Source organism: Felis catus, chromosome D1, assembly GCF_018350175.1.
Source record: "Felis catus isolate Fca126 chromosome D1, F.catus_Fca126_mat1.0, whole genome shotgun sequence".
NCBI lineage: Eukaryota > Metazoa > Chordata > Mammalia > Carnivora > Felidae > Felis > Felis catus.
The window spans coordinates 48,624,209-48,645,440 of NC_058377.1; the positions used below are offsets into that span (position 1 = coordinate 48,624,209).

Below are 21,232 nucleotides of genomic sequence, written 5' to 3' on the forward strand. Positions count from 1 at the left end.
ATTAAGCCTATTCCATGAGCTTATGTAGGCTCAAAGAGATTAAGTTACAAGTGGCCAAGCCAAAATCCTAACAGTCTGTCCTCCAAAATCCATGTTCTTCCTTCCACAGCACATGACTGCAATTATCTGCAGATGAAAAACTGAACATATCGTTAAGAGTTTATGAACACAGAGCCATTCAATATCCTATTAGTTATAGTGTCAAAAGTTAAAAGTGAAAACATACCTAAGTGACACCCAGATTCTTTAGGCTCTTCAGAAAATGGCTGATTGGATTGGATCGGAGGTCTAGTCATTATGCAATTCTTTATAAAAGGAACATGGTAAAGATGAAATAATTTTTATTTTGAAGATAATGTAGTTCTCTGATTTGGAAATAATGCATGCTTACAATAGAAAATTTGGGAAATATAGATATTTATAAAATAAATTAGAATTATTCATAAAACTATCACCAAAAGGATCAATTTTTTATATTCCTTCATATTCAGTACATACTTTTATATAGTTGAACTTTTTATCCCTCCTTTTTCATTTACAATCATAACATAGGCATTTCCTTGCATGAAAAAATACAAACATTATTTTAAATAGGTGCATAGTTTCATGCCATATACATGTAATATTATTTTATTTTTACCCTGTTTTGGATATTTAAATTGTTTATTACATTGTAATGAACATCCTTGTAGAAGGGAGTCAAAAATCTGGCAGATATTAGAAAAAAGCAGGTTAACTATTCTTAGGTTCATAGTTATCACACATTTCTGCGTTTGAAATGTTTGAAAACTGGCTCTAGTATTCCTTATTATAGTTTTGTTTTGTTTTGTTTTGTTTTTTGTTTTAAATCATAGACCAGAAGTTTTCTTTTACATTATAGCTGAGTGAGTTAGGAACAACAGTTTTTACTGGGTAAAACCAAGCTTCTGGAGAGGTATTAACATCCAGCTTCAGTATCACTGTAATACTCTGAGCTAAGACAATTTACAAGTCTACCTAAGGTGACCTTGAATTGATTGGTAAAGACCCAGGATTTGGGCCCAAATCATTTTGAATTATGCAAGTTAGTCTGGTATTTAGAACACAGACATCAGGGACATAATTTATAATCTATAATACCCTATTACTAATTAAAATGTTGGTATTATTTCCCTTTTATTCCTACCCTCCATTAACTCCTTTAAATATTACAGTGTAATTTAGTAGTAAATTACTAAAGAGAAAGGCAGGACCATTAGGGGGCAAAAAAAAAAAAAAAAGTCAATTCTTCCTTTCAGAAAACAATAAATTAAAGAAGGAATTGTTAGCTGGTTCCTTTGTTTATATCTTTGCTAAAACATAAATGAACTTTAATATTCATTATCCCAGGTATGTATTATTATAAAATTACATATATTTTCAAGCTTCATTGGAAGGTACCCTAGTGACTAATCTGTTGTGCTAGGTGTGAGAACAGCATAGTTGATTCATGTGCCATAAACTCATGTCCTTGCATTCCCAGTTCTCTGACATTCAGATTGGGCCACCCAACATGCAGATCTGAGTTAGAAAAGAAGGTGGGCAGAGCCATTTTTGTATGAATGTGGGGAATGGGAGGAGGTAGCCTCCAGATTTTCAGTGTAGGGGAGTGAGGGATCTTGAGTGAGCTGCTAACCACTGTCATCAACTCCAATGACACTCACTGAAGTTGGGAAATTGAGTGAAGTGACTAATGTAAGGAGTAAAGCAAATATTTATTACACTGACACTGAGCCTTCCATTTAACTCCCAGGCTTTTGTTATCTGCTTGTCCTTATAAGTATTTACTGAGTATTCTGCTATATATCAGACACTTGGAGCTGGGATAAAGCAGGAAACAAGAAAAGCAGGATCTGTGCTTTCGGTACTCTATCACAGTAAACATAGAGCCAAAATTAAGTGTTATTATAGGGACGTTCATAAGCTTGAACGGGTGTAGTGGCATATGACTTAACATAGTCTAGGGTATCCAGTGGAAGCCTTGCAGAGACGAGGTATGTAATCCAAGACTTGACAAGTGGGTGCTAGCCAAGATCGAAGGAGTAGAGTCTTCAGGCAGAGAGAACAGGTCCATGTCCAAAGGCCTGAAGGGGAACAGGGTAGAGGCCACTGGCACTAGAGCTGGTGAGAGAGGGAAGACAGGCCCAAGATGAAAATAAAGAAGTGCACATGAGAAATCAGGCAGATAGAGCCTTGATGCCTTAGTAATTTGTTCTTATCCTTCTAAAAGCATCGTGAAACTTTGAATGTTTTGATGAGACAACGGCTGAACTAAATGGTTAGCTGTAACCATTACTCTGATTGCTCTGGAGGTCTGGCTCGGCTGACAAGAGTACATGCAGGGAGAACAGCTTAGGAAGCTATTACAGTAATTCAGGTGATGAATGGTAAGAGTTTGGACTAAGATGCTCACAAAAAGAGCAAAGTAGACAGATTCTGAAATATACTTAAGGAGTGAATTTGATAAAGCTTAATGACTAATTGGAGTTGGATGTGAGAAAAAACTGTATTCCTTCAAAATAAATCAAAAGTGCCTTCTCTGTCTGGGACCCCATATCATGTGCTGTGTGCACAGCATCCTTATTTTCATTAAGTTTACCATCTAGTAGAATTATTGGAATGACTTTGAGGTAGGGAACACGAGAATTGGTAAAGACTAGTGGAGAGGCAAAGTTGGAAGATACGTTTAATAGTTCCATTTTGAACAGTATTACATTTAAGATGCCTATGGGGAATTCCAGTCGACATATCACATAGACAGTTGAACATACAGATTGGAAACTCTGAGAGATCTGGCTGGGAACATTAACTGTGAATCTTTGAGACCAAGGAATTAAGAGATTGCCTTGAATATGTACAGAATGACAAAATGTAACCACCTAGGAAGTAGCCTGCCACTTCATACTGATTCTTTGTTACCACCTTTCCATTTATAATTGCTCTTTTCCTATTTTACAAAAGAAAGGTCTATGTCTTACCCATCGCCAATCCTACTTTGGCTCTATTTACTATTTAGTACTATTTCACTACTAATTTAACAGTATTATTTTACTGCTAGATATAAAGAAACAATCTGAAATATTGTTGCTCAGGATGAGGAAATCAATGGCTTTAATCAATGAAGTTAATAATTGGGTCATTAATTATGTAAGGTATGTGGTTTCCCATTTTTTCCTCTTAATGAAATTGAAAGGGGATTGTTATCTGACAGATTATTAAAATAGTTTTAATGATAGATTAAGGGATTTGAGGTATTTTACTTGAAAGGAATTCGAAGTTCTCATTCCATTCCCATCTACTTGTTTTTGGAGCAAGTTTTCTCAGCACTTAAATTCTTAGAAATGAAAAATAGGAAAACTGAATCTTGTCTTATTCTACCATTAATTTATATTCATCAATGGAAACATGAGGTAATTTTAAAGTGCTTCATTTACTCCATCAAGAAATGAATCCCAAGTACAACTGCATTTTTATCAGTTTTAGATTTGTACATTGAAATTTCAGAATCTATTTTGGTTATTTTCTTTACTTGTTGTTGTTGTTGTTACTATTTTATTTTAGAGTGAGAACACACAAGAGGCGAGGGAGACAGAGACAATCTCAAGCAGGCTCCATGTTCAATGTGGAGCCCGATGAGGGGCTCGATCCCATGACGCTGGGATTGTGACCTGAGCCACAATCAGGAATTAGACATTCAAACAACTGAGCCATCCAGGAGCCCCTATATTTAGGTTATTTTTATCAATTGTTTATTATTAATAATTATCATTATAAACTCAGAATTTTTTTAACATGTAGAGGCTTATATCACAAGAAGTTTGAAAAAAACATAGGATTTATATGTGTACATGCATTTTTGTTTTATATAAGTATATTAGGGTGATCCACATAAGATGTTCTAACATAGAATATAATAGGATAATATTTGGGGGACGTGAAATGAAAGCATCAGTCCAAGGGGAAAAAAAGAGAGAAAATGTACAACTTCTCCAAAAGTGCATATAAATTTATATTTTAAATTTGTGATCATGGATCTCAAATTAGTATATATTTACAATCCACTATATAAATTTGAAGTAATGATGTCACAGTTGAAAATAAAAGTTTACAATTCAAAATAGGCCAGAAATTAAATCATTTGCTATTATTTAAACTTATGATGAAAAAATTAGATATCAACTTAAAGCATGCAAAACAGAGCATAATTATGTTTTTGCTTTTGTTTTCCATGTATACAGATCTATAGATTGGAAAAGAACTAAAATGGGGATGTAAAAAGGGGTGATCAGAGTGGCAGGGAAATAAGCAGGAAGGTCACAGAAAACAGGAGAAGAATATTTCAAGGAAGGAGTAAGCAACTGGCTTCAACACTGGTGTAAGATCAACTAAAATCAGGACTAAAGAGATTGTGTTACATTTGGCCAAAAACAGATGACTTGTGAATTTAGTAGGAATATTTTCTGTTTTTCTTGGTAAGGGCATTGCAAGAAGACTATGTTTGAATAAAGAAAGAATGGGAATAAAGAAAGAATGGGAAGGAAGAAATAGAGAATATATGTAAACAGCTCATTTAATAAATTTGGTTTGTAAAGAGGAAAGAGGAGAGTAGCCAAGTTAAGATATCAAGTTAATGAAAACATTTTCAAAGGATAGGAGATACCAGAACATTTTGAATGTTCAGAGAATGGGTTAGATATAGAGATAGGGTTTTTAAGGGTACAGGATATAAAGAGATTAAATGATCAGGTGAGATGTTTAAAAAAAACAAGTGAATTGATGGACCTTTGGTATCAGAAAGGAACTTTCTCCACTGTAATAGGAAGAGACAGAAGAACATGGCCTTGCATGTAGTAAAGCAGGTAAATTCGGAATCATAAATTGAGGAACTTTTCATCAGATAGTTTTTCTCTCTGGGAAGTATCAAACAAACTTAGGTGCTGGAAGTGACAGAAAAGAAAAAAAAAAGTTCAGGGATGATCATTACACAACAAGGGATAGCAAGCTGACCAGGGTGTTTGGAAATCATGAAGGTATAGTGATTCATGTCATTCATTGATTTTCTTCAGCACTTCCGTGTTCAGCTGCTCTGGAAGAGGCAATGAGGGAGATGGAGGGTTGGGTTCAATCAGGATTGGAGTTTTGCCAAACAGTTGTAACAGAAGGACCAAGTGACAGCAGCATAAACAGGAGTGATAAATAGCAAGGAAATAAGACCAGCAGCCATAAGATGAATGTATAATTTTTATTTCCATATTTTATCTACTGTGTGAATTTGAGTAAGGTTACTTAACTTGCCTAAGCCTTAGCTGTTCCACTTGAAAATGTAGAAATATTTGCATGGCATATTTCCAGGCTTTAAGAATAAAAACAGGTAGGGGCGCCTGGGTGGCACAGTCGGTTAGGCGTCCGACTTCAGCCAGGTCACGATCTCGCGGTCCGCGAGTTCGAGCCCCGCGTCGGGCTCTGGGCTGATGGCTCAGAGCCTGGAGCCTGTTTCCGATTCTGTGTCTCCCTCTCTCTCTGCCCCTCCCCCGTTCATGCTGTGTCTCTCTCTGTCTCAAAAATAAATAAACGTTAAAAAAAAAAAAAGAATAAAAACAGGTAATATTGTTGAAGTGCTTTATAAACACTGTTTCTGGAGGTTACTACATCTGTTGTCATAGGAGTCCCAGAAAATGTGTAGTTTTGCTTTTAGGTCTCTTTCTGGTCTCCTTCATCTTCTGGAAGCTCCTCTTCTCTGCTGCCCTGGTGGCTATGGTCTCCTTCAATAAATTCTTCCATGAAATTACCCCTCATAGAGTCCCCTAGTCTTCCTGTGCTCTAAGTCCCATTTTCTGCATGGAGAGTCATGCATAATGATAGATAGCAGTTGGTTTACTTGTATTTTAAAAGAGAAAATTATGAATTCAAATGAAACCCACTTACTGAAAGAGAGAAGATATCTGCCAGCAAAGGTACCCTACTCGGTGCCCTTAGCCCTTCTGGTTGCCATCCCAAGCCTCTGAGTTTGACCTTCATAGTTGAGAACAAGTATAAGGACTAAGCATACCATTTGCAAACATACCAATTCAACCATTAAATCAGGGAGTGCTATTTCTGGTTTATGGGATCACAGAATAATACCAGTCTCAAAATGTGTCATTAGTTTTCATCACAGAATTAATTTGAATTTACTTTATGAAATATGATTTATCCTAGGAAGAGATGAGGGGTATGGGTATTATGAAATCATATAAACAATAACAGCTGATTATTGCAACTTAGAAAAGGTCAAAAACAGCATCACTAATCATCTACCCTCAAAAATTACTACCTCTGAGCAATTTAGCATTATGTGCTATATAGAAAATTGCTCATAGCCTTTGCCAGTACTAAATAATTCTGATAATTATGGGTTTGAATTTAAGAAGGTCTTTGAGCTAGAGTTCAAATCTGGATAGCAAGATTATACATATTTTATTGTTGACAAACCCAATCCAAGTTAGGTAGAACTACTGTTTATTCATTCATCCCTTCATTAAGTTATTTGTTATTCAACTATTTTTTGAGTGACTGCTAGGGCTTGGCACTGTCCTAAGCATTAAGAATAAAATGGTCAACAAGACAAGGTTCCTGTTCTAAGGAACTTACGTTTTTGTCTGTTGGGCAGAAAATAAATAAATATACAAAATATCACAAGTAATAAGTGCTATGAAAAGACTAAAGCAGAGTGATGTAGAATGAGTACTACATGGCTACTTTACATTGGGTGCTCAATGAAGTCTTCTCTAAGAAGATGGCACTTAAGGTAAGATCTTAATGACAAAAAGGAGCTATCCAAGCAACTATGAGGGAAGACTTTCAAAGTTGAAGGAACACTAAGATCAAGTGTCCCAAGGCAGAGTTAAGCTAAGCACATACTAAAAAAAAAAAAAAAATTATATATATATATATATATATATATATATATATATATATATATATAATCATTGTGGCTAGAGTGAAGGGGACAAGATGGAGGGAGGGAAAAGAGAGCACAGGAAGAAATGGGAGCCAGGTAAGGCATGTAAGACAGGCAAGGGGTTTGGATTTTATTTTACAGGATATAGGAAGAGGTTGGAGGGCTTAAGCAAGGGGTGAGTGATGGCATCTGATCTAAATTTAAAAGTCAGCTACTCTGGCTTCTATGTAGAGAACATATTCTAAAGAACAGGAGTAGAACCAGTGAGCTAGTATGTCCAGGTAGAAGTGGTGGTGACTTGGACTGGGTAGTAGTAGTGGAAATGTAGAGAAAAGGGTAAGTTGGGATCTATTTTGGAGTTAGATTGATTCCACTGATGGATTGGAGTTAGAGGTGAGGAGAGAAAAGGAACAAGGAAAACTGAGTGGATAGTGGAAGCTTATTGTGTGAGGGGCAATGCCAGCCACTGGTGATAAAAAAGAGAATAGTAGAGACAAGAGTTCTTCATTCCTAGAGCTTGTGTTCTAGTGGGGAGAAATCTAATAGATAAGAAAACAAATGAATTAAGTTAGACACATATCTTATTTGTTATTGAACTGTACAAATGCTGAAAATTGTTTCTTTTTAACAATGAATGAATTTACTCACTGTGAGATTTAATATTTACAGTTTTAAGAATCTTTAAAGATCCTGACAATTTCCTCTTAAATATTTTATGCATCTTATAAACTGCCAAAATCACTTACCATCAGATAATGTATATTTGCTCTGTGTAAGTAGTAGTATATAGAACATCAACTGGTTCATAAGTTACTGCACACACCCCATGGGGGAACATCAAAGCACAGCTTTTATGTTCATGGTAAGTGAAGAGCAGTTCAAAACAAGGGGCAAGACTGCAAGCTGTTTGCCACATAATGTACTTGAATTCTTGCTTAGGGTTCAATTCTCCTCATTCCATCAATTAAGCTCCAAGAATTATAATAATCATAAGAATAGTGGGGCACCTGGGTGGCACTGTAGGTAAAGCATCTGACTTCTGCTCACGTCATGATCTCATGGTGGGTGAGTTCGAGCCCCATGTCCAGTTCTGTGCTGACAGCTAAGAGCCTGGAGCCTGCTTCAGATTCTGTGTCTCCCTCTCTCTCTCTGCGCCTCCCCTGCTCATTTTCTCTCTCTCTCTCTCTCTCTCTCTCTCTCTCTCTCTCTCTCTCTCTCTCCCTCTCTTTCTGTCTCTCTCTCTCTCAAAATAATAAATAAACATTAAAAATATTTTTTAAAAAGAATAGTAAACAAAAACTTGAAATTAAAACTTCAACCCTGAAGTTTGGAAGACATGCTTAAGCTAGAACTAGTCTTGTATTTAAGAGATACAGGCTGTTGTCCTTGTGATGTGATTTAGGGTTTCCTTGTCAGTCTCCTTCTCTCCACGCCCATGTCACAGGCCATCCATACCTTTCTCATTCACCACCGTGTCCTTAGTGCCTGCACAATACCTGGCCCTATGTAGCAGATGCTCAGTAAGTGTTGAATGAACGTGCATGTTTGTGCATATTATATTACATCTCTCAACTAATATTTGAGATCTTATCATTGATTACTTGCTTTTTTTTTTATTTGCTTGTATCTTGCCCTCTTGCCAGAGTTCTTTTTTTAATGCAAATATGCTTGTGAATGATAGCTTGTTTCTTACAGTGATTATATTTCAGTTGATTATATTTATAGAGGAGAAACAAGAGGACATAAGACACAGCATTCTCATAGGACAAGGTCACTGGAAAGGATGAGGAAAAGTATGGATACTGGCAGCGAAGATGTCATTGACTAACTTCCCTGATTTTAAAATTCATTCATTTATTTATCAAACATATATTCACTGCCAGCTCTGTGCCAGGCACAATACTAGATACTAAAGTTATAAAAATGAATTTAAGATAGAATTACTCTCCTCAAGTGACTCATGATTTATAGTTAGAGATAAAAGTTTAAATAAAACACTTCCTCCTTTTCCTTACCTCCCTCATCCAATCCATCAGCATGCTTAGTAGGTTTGAAATAGCCCTCTCATCTCTTCTCTTAGCTCTATCCTGATTGCCTCTGCTACTGGTTTAATCCAGGCCACCATAACTTTACCAGGATTATACAATAGCATCTTAAAACAATCCTTGCTTTATTCTACCCCAACTCCACCTCCAAAATATAATCAAGTCTCCATAATCTCCACACTGTACCTGGAGAGATTGTTCTAGAACACTATTCTAGCTAAGCACTACAACAGCTTTCATTGCCTTTAGGTTCAAGTCCAGTTCCTTAGCATGCTTTATGAGGCCTTCAAGACTCCATCTGTGCTCCTCAACTTACTAGCCACTAAGCTATTCCAGGAACACATCTCTCTCTATTCACCTGGCTAACTTCTATTTGGCCTTCAGGTCTCACCTACCTCAGTTGCTCCAAGAAGTCTTCCTTGGCCTCCCTACACCAGATAATGTTCTCTCATTATGTGCCCCTCCAGCATCCTCTGTTGCTGTTGCCATAGCACTTAACATACTGAAATTTAATAGCTTGTTTTTCTATATTCCCTCTTAAACCATAAAGCTGCTTCAGAATTGGCATTAGTCTCAGGATGGGTAAGGTTTTCAGACAAATGTAAAGTCTGAAGGTGCCTATTCAGGCAGATGGACAGTCCTGAACTATGAACTTGCATGATGTTTGAAGAAACTATTAATGATACAACAGACAGTGCTGAGTAGGTGAATAGAAACCAGACTGTAGAAAGACCTGTTTATTATGTGAAGGTCTTTGGGCTTTATCCAAAAAGCAGGTGGACTCAATTTATGTTTCACAGAGTTCCAGGAGTAGTACTACCCCTGGCCCACAGGAAGCCTTTATGTAAATTAGGAAAAAAAATACCCACTTTAACAGACTCAGACCAGCACCAGGGCACTCACTTGACTTGAACAAAGGGCTTCCCCTGGATTTCTCTCAGTACTAACTAGCTCAATCATATACAGTACCCTGACTCTGGATTCCTCAGAGACCTCTGAGAGGTAACAAATGAGGGCCTTTCATCAAGCTGCACTTGATACCTATCCCTCCCCAATGCAGAAGTTACAGAAACTGCTTTTGTTACATACAAAAAACTTAAGTATACATTATATGGCTACTTAGTAAGATTTCATTTGAAGAAAGGGCCTCTTTGCTTTCATTTTCAAAATATTTGAAAATCTGTGGGGAATGGAGGGCAATTAAAGACTAATAAATAGAATAAAGCAATCAGGTGTGTTTTCAGTAACACCATTCTGTCAATAAACTGGAAGATGGATTATGGGAGCAAATCTGGAAAGAAGACTAGTTGATTTTTTCCCCCAGAATCTGGTGATTAACAATAAGGGCCAGATCTTAGATAGGATAACTGAAGATAAAGAGAAAACCTTAAACAAACAAACAAAAAGTGACATATTGGATGTGTGGTTAAGACAGCAGAACTTCCCACTTTTGGTGATGGCATAATTTACCTTGATAGAGAATAAAAATGACATACAGAGTCGTTTGTTGGGAAAAGATGAGGATAATTTGTCATTCCTCTCCATTTGGAGATGAACTCCAGACTTCCAAGTAGAGATAGATGCCAGGATGAGCTGACCTTGAACCTAGATTTATAGAACCCAAGCCAAAAGAGAATTGTAGCATCACTGAACCCAATTTAAACGAGAGTGGGGGTGGGGGGGTGGGAAATGACTTACTTAACTGGAAAGTGGCAGAACCACAATTAGAATTCACATCTGATTTATAACTCAATATTCTTCCCAAAATACCATGTTTTTTGTAGTTCTCAACTTTTCACTGAAATTATCATCAATATCATTAAACCCCATCTAATTAGAATGAGATGTATAATTATGAAGTTCATATAAGTTGATTCATATCAACTTCTGGGATTGGAACAGGTTTGAGTAGAGGAAAACAGGAAATCAAATCTAAGGTTTAAAAATATATTTCCTAATGTGTATACTTGCTTTAGGTTCTGTGGGGGGGTACCAAGTCAATCTGTAGCTCTTTAATGAGAATCTATCATGTATTTACACTTTCAGCAATATGCGCAATGAGGATTTGAGTGATTAGGAAACATTTTATGAAGCTATGGATTATGAGCTTGTCCTTGAATGAGTTTGGTCTTGATTAGGTCTTTGCGAGGAAGAAAGTATCATGAAATAAAATGCAGAAGCAAGGAGTGAGCTCCTTATGTTCTCAGAGCAATGCCCATAAGAATTAGCTAGAATGGGATTGAAGAGGGGTCAAAGTTAGAGTTCTTTCAATGATGTTCATTTGTTTGTAAGTGATAACTGTGTGCCAGGTATTAGTAATGCAAAGATAAATGGTTTTTATTTTATATGGGTTAAGTAACTTTGAGTGATTGATGTTAAATTTTGAGGGAGAAGAAATGATGATAGAGATGCTTTAAAAAGTTGAAGCTGGGCTTGTGTGTTAGGATGAAGTGGAAGGGGATTACTTAACCTGGCAATTGGAAAAAACAGCTAGGAAGCTACTGTAGTGATCCAGATGGGAGGTACCAGGACCTCATTTCATGAAAATTGACATGCACTTTTGTCTGCAGACAGATTATTGGTCTGAGTGGTCTCCAGTCCTACCATCTTTTCCTTTTGAAATTCCCATTTCATGCTTCTTTTCCATGTTTGCTCACTAAGTTACCTGGCTCAAGATTTGTTGCTGGCCTCTCTGGTTTTCTGGGAAAGTGCCGAAAAAGACCAATCACTGATGTTGAAATAGCCAATTTCTTCTCCCATTGTGTAAAGCTCTGCTCTTTCCCAGATGACAGCTGCAGAGAATCCTCCAAACATTTTATATAAGGGAAATGAAGTGGCAAATAGAGAAAAACAGTACATTTACTGTAGGGGATGGCTTCTATGCATCATAAACCTGAGTTACTCTCACCCAGAGTTAGAGACAAGAACAGAAAACCTATTTTTAAAATGTAGAATGAAGTGGCTATCACTTGGTCTTTGCTGAAGGAAAAGAGTCAGGGAAAGACCAATAGATATAAAATGAGGGCTGGAAAATGGCTTACATATTGCACAGACACACAGTGTGGCAGCTGAGGTCTCCTGGCCCAAATTCCCTCAGAGACTTCATTCCAGAGAACGAAAAGCTGCAACACTGAGGGGATTAGGTCCAGATTCAGCTCAGGACTTTTACCGCAGTCAATTTGGTCTATATAAAATTGAATGTTCCTGTTCATGTTAGAATGAACTGCATATAAGCCAAGTGAGTAAGCCCTCAAAACCTAGTACAGTGGTATTCAGAGTATGGTCCCAGGCCAGCATGGCCAGCATCACCTAGAACTTTGTTAGAAACCCATATCCTCTCTCCTACTCCAGACCTATTGAATCACAGACTCAGGGTGGAGCCCAGAAATCTGTGGTTTAACAAGCTCTCCACATAACTAATGCATAACAAAGTTTAAGAACCATTGATCTAGATTTTGATTTTACTTGGCTTTTCTGCTTGCCAGTATGATCCTTGACCCCACTTATGGCCAATCAATAGTTGGGATTCATCCTTAAACCAGTCCCAAAATTATTTGTAACAAACCAGAGAAATGTGGACAATAGAGTGCATGACCTTTGAGATTATTTAGACATGACTTACTGTTACTATCAACCTGTTTGAGTTTCAATCTATGTTGTAAAATATATAAGCATATATATAAGCATATTTCAGTGCTTTTATAAATACTGTATTTTTATAAATACAGTATACCCAGTTAAATTTGAATATCAGACAAATACTAGTAACTTTTAGTAAGTCTCAAACATGGTATAGAACATACTTACACTAAAAAAAAGTGTTTGTTTTTCTGAATAATATTATTGTTTTATCTCAAAGCCAAATTTAACAAGATCTTTTATACTCTTTATTTGCTAAATCTGCTAACCCTATTAATATGTTGCACTGGCAACTTGTGGAGGGACACTGGACCAGCCAAGTGAGCCAGGGATGACTTCCCAGAATATAAGATGAACTTGAGTTAAGTATTGAAAAGAAAATAGGCGGGCACCTGGGGGACTCAGTCAGTTAAGTGTCTGACTCTTGGTTTTGGCTCAGGTCATGATTTCACAAGTTGGTCGTGAGATTGAGCCCTGTCTCAAGCCTTTTTAAGATTCGCTCTCCCTCTCTGTCTGCCCCTCCCCCACTTTCTCTCCCTCTCTCTCTCTCTGCCCCTCCCCCACTTTCCCTCTCTTTCTCTTTACCACCCCCTTTCAAAAAAGAAAAAATAATAAAATAATAAAAACAAAAAGAAAATAGGGAACAGCTAAAAGAGATAATGCATGTTAAGCGCTGGTCACAAAGTCTGTCTATATTAGAAATTTTTGTTGGCAGGTAGTGCACATCCACCTAAACTAACTTAATTCAAAAGGGGAATGAATTTGAAAGACACATGAAACATCTTTTCAGATTCCAGGATGAATTGGACAACAAAGCCCTGGGAAGGACATCCATGGACAGAAGCATCGTGGGGGAGCCCAGGAGGATCCCTCCAACTGTCTGAAGCCCTTGCTTCTGTCCATACATCTGCTTTATTCTCCATCTTCTTTTGCCATTTCAGTCAACATGGGAGAAAATGCTGCCCAATGTTAAACTCTCAGGCTACTATTGTTTTCTATTCAGATAAAATCTGAATCTCATGGTTTCAATTCCAAATTCCCCAAAAGAGGAACTGGCCAAACCTGACAAGTGATCCATGATCCAAGCTACATGAACTTAACACTTTTGCAACCATGTGGATATTTGTTGGAGAAAAACTACCAACAGATATTACCACATTGGCACATAGCTGATGCTTCTGAAACACTAATCCTTTTCCTTTCCTGGAAAACTATAAAAAATAAGCTGATTTTTATTTCTTTATTCTCAGTTATAATGGACTAATAGCACCTAATGAGGTCAATATAATAGGTGAATTTTTTTAACATTTATTTATTTTTGAGAGAGAGAAAGCATGAGAGGGAGGGCTGGAGAGAGGGAGGAGGGAAAGAGAGAGAGGGAGAGAAAGAAAGAGAGAGAAAGAGAGAGAGAGAGAGAGAGAGAGAGAGAGAGAGAGGGAGAGAATCTGAACCAGGCTCCAGGCTTTTAGCACAGAGCCCAACATGGGGCTCAAACCCACAAACCGTGAGATCATGACCTGTGCCAAAATCAAGAGTCAGTTGATAACCAACTGAACCACCCAGGCACCCCAATAGTTGAATTTTTAAGGTGAGAAATTTCATTAATTTTAGTTGATGGTGGATTTTTAGGATTTTCAGCAAGCACTCATGTGCACTTCATAAAAGGGTGCAGGAGGAGAGCAGACAGATACAACTAAGTAAATTCAGGAAAGGTCATAATGATTTGAAGCCATTCAGATCAGCCTGGGTGTGTGTGTGTGTGTGTGTGTGTGTGTGTGTGTGTGTGTGGTATTTATTTTTCTTTTTGCTGGCATAAAGTTCCCGTCTTTTTTAAAGTAAAGTTTTGAGTCATTCAGATCAGCCTGGGTGTGTGTGTGTGTGTGTGTGTGTGTGTGTGTGTGTGTGTGTGGTATTTATTTTTCTTTTTGCTGGCATAAAGTTCCCGTCTTTTTTAAAGTAAAGTTTTGAGTCATTCAGATCAGCCTGGGTGTGTGTGTGTGTGTGTGTGTGTGTGTGTGTGTGTGTGTGTGGTATTTATTTTTCTTTTTGCTGGCATAAAGTTCCCGTCTTTTTTAAAGTAAAGTTTTGAGTCATTCAGATCAGCCTGGGTGTGTGTGTGTGTGTGTGTGTGTGTGTGTGTGTGTGGTATTTATTTTTCTTTTTGCTGGCATAAAGTTCCCATCTTTTTTAAAGTAAAGTTTTGAGTATTATTTTGTTCTTAACCTACCTTTAATGATTCTAGGAATAAAAGAAAAATAAGACCTTTTTGTTACCTTAACCTTCAGAGCTTTTCTGGTTTCCTTATAGTTTACATGAAATCTGTGGAGTCATCCCTTTTAAACAGATTCTGAGTTTAAGTGATCAATTGTCCTCTTTAGGTGCATATAGTATAGTTCCCTAGCTAGGGTTCTCCATTTGATAGTGTTTTATTATATTTCCTTCAACACATTAAACATTGATCAGGTTCCTTCATGGTGTGGCCCTTTGGTCTGTAATTAATTTATTAGACCAAGAAAGGTAATAGTAAGTGGAGACAATAAAGAATAAGCCAATTCAGTAATACCCCTTAAAAACCAATAGCTGGGGAACCGGGGTGGCTCAGCTGGTTAAGCTTACAACTCAATTTTGACTCAGGTTATGATCTCGCGTTTCCTGAGTTCAAGCCCCAAGTCAGGCTCCTCAATGACAGTGCAGAACCTGCTTGGGATTCTTTCTCTCTCCCTCTCTCTCTCTCTTTCTCTTTCTCCCTCCCTGTCCCCCACCCCACCACCCCCACTCATGTGTGTGCATGCTCTCTCTCCCTCAAAATAAACTTAAAAAAATAGCTGCTGCAAAGTTAAGTTTCAGACTCTGTGACTTAAAACATACTTTTGAATCAAGTCTTGCGAGGGTCTGTGTATGACTGGGTATCATTAGATGTGTGGAGAGGGGCAAGGACAGAGAGGCACAAGGTGGTGGGAAATCTGCCAAGTGCTGATCTTTAGAAGCTTTCACCACAGTTTCCATAAAGAAATAGGTTGTATCAAAACAACTATTTTCTTGGGGGCAGCTGAGGAGTAAAATTAAAGGGGAATTACATTAAATTTCATAAAATAAGACTTACTGAAAACTGTTAGTTTCACATTTTTCATCCCCCCAAACCCCATTCATCTTATTTATTCCTCCCTTTCTCATAAAAATTTTCAAAAACATTTTCAGTATCTTGACTGTAGTTCTGTCCCTTCCTCTACCTTTTGTAGCTTCTTTCCTCCACTATAATCACTTCTTACGTTTCTTAGGCAAATCGCTTATCCCTTTTTCATGAGTATAATACCTTACTGTTTGTCAGGCGCTGTACAATTCACGGTTCTATTCATCTAAATCCATGCAGCAATCTTATTATCCCTATTTCCAGATGAAGAAATTGAGCCTTTGAGATGTCATGTGACTTGCCCAAAGCCACATAGCTCCTAAGTTCTAGAGCTGGGACATGACCCAGGTGGATCAGAGTGTGGCAAAGCCCCCAAGCCCATTGCTCATAGATTCTCTGCTGTGATATATGTCCATTATAGAACTTGGGAAGAAACACAAAAGTAGAAATATGCTTTTTAAAACATCAGTAATCTCGGTGCACCTGGGTGGTTCAGTTGGTTAAGCATCTGACTTGATCAGGTCATGATCTCACAGTTCATGAGTTTGAGCCCTACATGGAGCCCTGCATCAGGCTTTGTGTCTGCAACACAGGAGCCAGCTTTGGATCCTCCCTCTCTCTCTCTGCCCCTCCCCCACTCACACTCTGTCTCTTTCAAAAACAAATAAACATTAAAAAAAATCTTTAATCTCTATCTACATCCACAAGGAACAAGAGCTAAAAACTTATCTTTCAGTATTTTTAAATGCATAATGAACAGGAATTTTTACTTTTAACACAAGCATTTGGTGACCATTGTTAAGGAACTGACATTCTAAAACAAATGTATAAAGTCACTAAGCTCATTTTACAACAGAACATCATTTTAATACCTATGAAAGAGTAAGTAACACATGTTATTTCAACTGTATCCTTAAACTGGAACGTAATTTTTCAGGTATTAGTTTGCTTTTCAGTGATCCTATATCATATTCCAGAATACTTAATTGCTTAATGGAAAATTTAGGTGTGATTCTGTTGACATGTTAATGATGAAATGTTTTGTTTATTTCTAAGACATTTTCTGCAAGGATATGCACCAGAATTCTAAAGAAAATGAGACGGGAAAAGTATTAAAATTAGCCTTTCAATCTTGGACAGTTTCATTTCACGAAATGAATATCGTAGACTTATATTTGAAACAACAAGCACTGAAAAAATGAAACCATCAACTCATTTACATGAGTAGAGTGGGGAGGAAATGTTTTCTAACACATACCAGAAATGTGATAAAAGCTGTACTTTTTATTTGGACAAAGCATTACTTGAATTTGAAGTTAATGATATATGTATGTTTCAAAATGAATGCAAGCGGTGGCTTTATTCACAAAGGTTATCTACTAGTAGTAAAAGCAGATTAATTTTAAATAGCTATGACTCTCTAGCCAGATGCTATTTCAAATGCTGGGGAAGAAGGGAAGTTGGGTGCCCTAGTTTTCCTTGATATTCATTCCTCTATATTTTGAGAATTTGAATATATAAACTCTGCCCCTCACACACTTTTTTTTTTTTTTAATTTACAACAATCAATTCTGGGAACTTGGTATCAGCATAGGCTTCAGAAAAGGGCAAAACCAGGTTGGGAATGATGTCCCTGCCCTCAACAACACTGTGACCTTGTCAGTAAATTTCATTGTCTGTAAAATGAGAATCAATATTTCATAAGTGGTTGGGGTTAAGTACCAGTAAATAAATGAAGTGACTAGAATGATATGGCACATAGCAGGCCCTCTCTCTAAAAAAATTTCCATATCCATCTTGTTCACCTTTCAGTAAGTCCTTGAGCACAGCATCGTTGACTCACTGATCAATAGCGGCAGCTCTCATATGTACTGTATACTACAGGTCACACATACGCCCATGTGCACTGTGTGTCTGGTTACTCTACCCATTAACTCTGGGCACACTTACTTTCTTTTCATGGAGACTGAGGTTCAAAGAGATGAAGCGGCTTGACCATGATCACCCAGCTGGGACTCAAATCCAAGTGTTCTGAAGGCTACTCTGATGCTCTTTTCACTGCACTAAAGTTGCCTACTTCCTCCACATGTTCAGGAAAAAAAAAAAAAACATCTAATTTAGGCTATGATTTCCTCACCCCAGCAATTGACAATTAAGGATTCCACTATATACGAAAGGAAAAATTTAGTACAGTTTGAATAGATAGAGCATCCAGAATTTTTTTTAAATGCCAGCCCCTCCCTCCTATGGAAAGCAGTGTTTTAAGATATGATTAATATTCTGAGCATAGGATGATGGTAAACACTATGTGTTTGCATTATCATGAGATGACAAAATTATCCACTCTCAAAGGACCAGCTGCTGTAGGGCGGCTGGCACCCGTGTTGCCTACATTCTCAAAACTATTTTAATTGGTAATTTTCCTTTTTTCCTTTTTTTTTTTTTTTGGCAGAGAGGAAATGTATGTGCAAACCTATTAAAGCCATAGCATCTGTTATGATGAAATGACATGACTGAATCTTAATAAGTGCAATGTTACACCTCAGAATTTTGGGGTTAATCAGGGTTGTCATTGAGACAAGAGTCTCTATAACTCAGCTTCCCAAACACATATAGAAGAGTTATGGGAAAAAATGATAGAAAAATTCTTCCCATACTTTTTACATATTTTCACTACCGTGTTATAATTTTGAATTGATGTGCACAGTATACATGAAACTGTTCATCACATTAGGTGAATGTGATCCTGAGAGGAGAGAGCCCAACTTTTGATATAGGAATACCTCAGATCATATCCAATGTCTACCCAAATTGCTGACAGCTTTAGACAAAGAACTTGATCCGCTTGGAACAATTCTCATTTCTATAATGTGGATGGTAAGTCTTATTCTACAAGTTTATGAAAAGGATCTAATAATTAAAATATTACAAATCAAAATTTTCAGTGCTACCAATAACCATTTATTAGGTGCTGGTTACATACCATAGTCTGTGCTAAAGACTTACATGTACATTATCTCATTTAATCACCCCCAAAGTCTTTATTGTAGATATTACTAGTGTATTTATTTATAGATGTGAACATAGAGGCTGAGAGGCTAATTATCAGTGTTTACAAACTTAGGGTATGGAAGGCCTAATAATTGAACTTAGGCTTCTTATTTTATTGCTTTAACAACTATTTGCTAAGCAATAGATGTCCTGAGACATCAAGCACTGTGGGGAAGAAGGAAATGGGAATGGAAGGTTGGTAAGCAACCAATCGTGTTCGCTTTACCCTGGCTACCATGTAGAGAATGCATTAAAAATTGAGAAGAGAGGACCCAGGGAGAGTAGGTAGAAGGCCATACAAATAATCTTGGTGAGAGATGATGTTGACTTCAACCGGGATGGTAACAGTACAGATGAAGAAACCTGGATGCAATGCAGGTATACTTTGCAGGGAGACCTGAATGTGTGGTGGTTACAGGATAGGGAAGTCAAGCAAGAGCAGGCCCATATTTTTTACTCTTAGCAACGTGGTAAAGTGAGATGGGAAATGATAGAATGGATATTCAGAACAAAGGAAGGAAGTCTTTCTAGTCTCAAGCCTCACACTTTTAACTATTATTAAAATTTAAACTAATTATCATAACTATAAAAGAGATTTGAAGTCCATGGGCATGTAAATATAAAACATTGGACAGCTTTATAAAAAAGTCAAATTATTCCTTCCCAAGAGAAAATGACAAAAAGGAGAGTTTAGTGCAGAACTTACCATAATGCTTGGTTTTCAAAGTAAATACCTAAGGTAAAGATTATCTGAGATTTTCTTTGAATTTTGTGAAATTTGAACTTTAATATCTATAATACTGCTTTATAAACTAGAGGGGGAAAGAAAAAACACCGGAATATAATTTACCAGAAAGCTAACACTTTTGTTTTAGATGATCGGGTCATGTATATATTTTCTTCTTTCTACATTGTTACATTTTACAAATTTTCAGAAATGACTACATATTACCTGTATAACTAGCAAATTAAAAGTTCAAGAAAAATTAATTTATAAGGTTACATTTGCTATGTCTGTATAGTCCATAGTAAGTTCTGAGAACCACGGCAATCATAACCCTCAGTTTAAGCAGTTAAAACCAATCAAAATAATTACATGACTGACAGAGGCCTTCAAATGTGCCCTTCTCACTGTACCATGTGCAATGCACTCCCTGTCCCAATGGACTGGAATCCCAGATGGGGTTTGACCAATAGTGCAGTCCATTCGGAAATGCCTGGAAGGCTGGGGAGTTCTTCATTTCATTTGAATTGTTTCTTCTGAATATAAAATTTTAAAATTGCTTAATTCACTCCCCCACTTCTTAAGGGTAGCTAACAATGACAATATTCTTTAAGAAATTTGGGGCGCCTGGGTGGCGCAGTCGGTTAAGCGTCCGACTTCAGCCAGGTCACGATCTCGCGGTCCGGGAGCTGGAGCCCCGCGTCGGGCTCTGGGCTGATGGCTCAGAGCCTGGAGCCTGTTTCCGATTCTGTGTCTCCCTCTCTCTCTGCCCCTCCCCTGTTCATGCTCTGTCTCTCTCTGTCCCAAAAATAAATAAAAAACGTTGAAAAAAAAAATTAAAAAAAAAAAAGAAATCCTCCTAGCCACCCCTAACTTTTGCCTCTTTCCCTTTCTTTCAGGGTCAATGATTGTATCTTGCGGGTGAACGAGGTCGATGTGTCAGAGGTTTCCCACAGTAAGGCCGTGGAAGCCCTCAAAGAAGCGGGCTCTATTGTCCGGCTGTACGTGCGTAGAAGACGCCCCATTCTGGAGACTGTCGTGGAAATCAAATTGTTCAAAGGACCTAAAGGTAATAAAAACATAAATGACTCACAATATGACACCATTTGACTAAAATTTATGCCATAATCCACCTATGATGTAGTCTCTTCTTTTATGTTCTGACATTCAGTGCTTACCTAGAGATTTGAAGTCCTGCAATAGTGGTTTTTACAGAAGGTCAAGGAAATCAATACTTAATATGAACTCAGAAAGAAAGGGCAGATTTATGTAGGAATGTCCTTATAAGCAATGGCCTTATAAATATAAACCATTTATATTTTTCTATAAATTTTTAATCTTATTGAATCATCATGATTTGGCTGGCATATAAATTCTTTCTAATTTTTAAGATATAAATGGTGACTCTTCATTTAGTAAAATAGTAATATGAATGGTAATGATTAAACTGGTCTATCCTGAAATAAGTTATTATATTTTTATAATACTGTTGTGATTTGTTTTGATTTATAATACTCTCATGTGTTATACCCAAAAAATACTACATAACATTTTATCTTTGAAATAGTCAAAGTAAGTTAAAATTTATTTTTTTAAAGGCTCCCAAATCTCCTGAGGTAATTGTAGTTACCCTGGGGAATCACATAAACAGTGAGATGAATCATTATATTAATTTTTTTTTAAGA

The 21,232-nt window shown here is 37.1% G+C and overlaps 1 protein-coding gene across 27 annotated transcripts in view; it reads left to right on the plus strand.

Moving 5' to 3' along the window:
• The window catches only part of DLG2 (discs large MAGUK scaffold protein 2), a 2,054,427-nt gene that overhangs the window by 1,476,068 nt on the left and 557,127 nt on the right, over positions 1 to 21,232 (plus strand). For all 27 annotated transcript variants that reach the window (XM_023239374.2, XM_045039809.1, XM_045039811.1 and 24 more), the window contains one exon: positions 20,447 to 20,616. In XM_023239374.2, the coding sequence (XP_023095142.1) occupies positions 20,447 to 20,616 (170 nt within the window). The remainder of the gene's footprint in view (positions 1 to 20,446; positions 20,617 to 21,232) is intronic.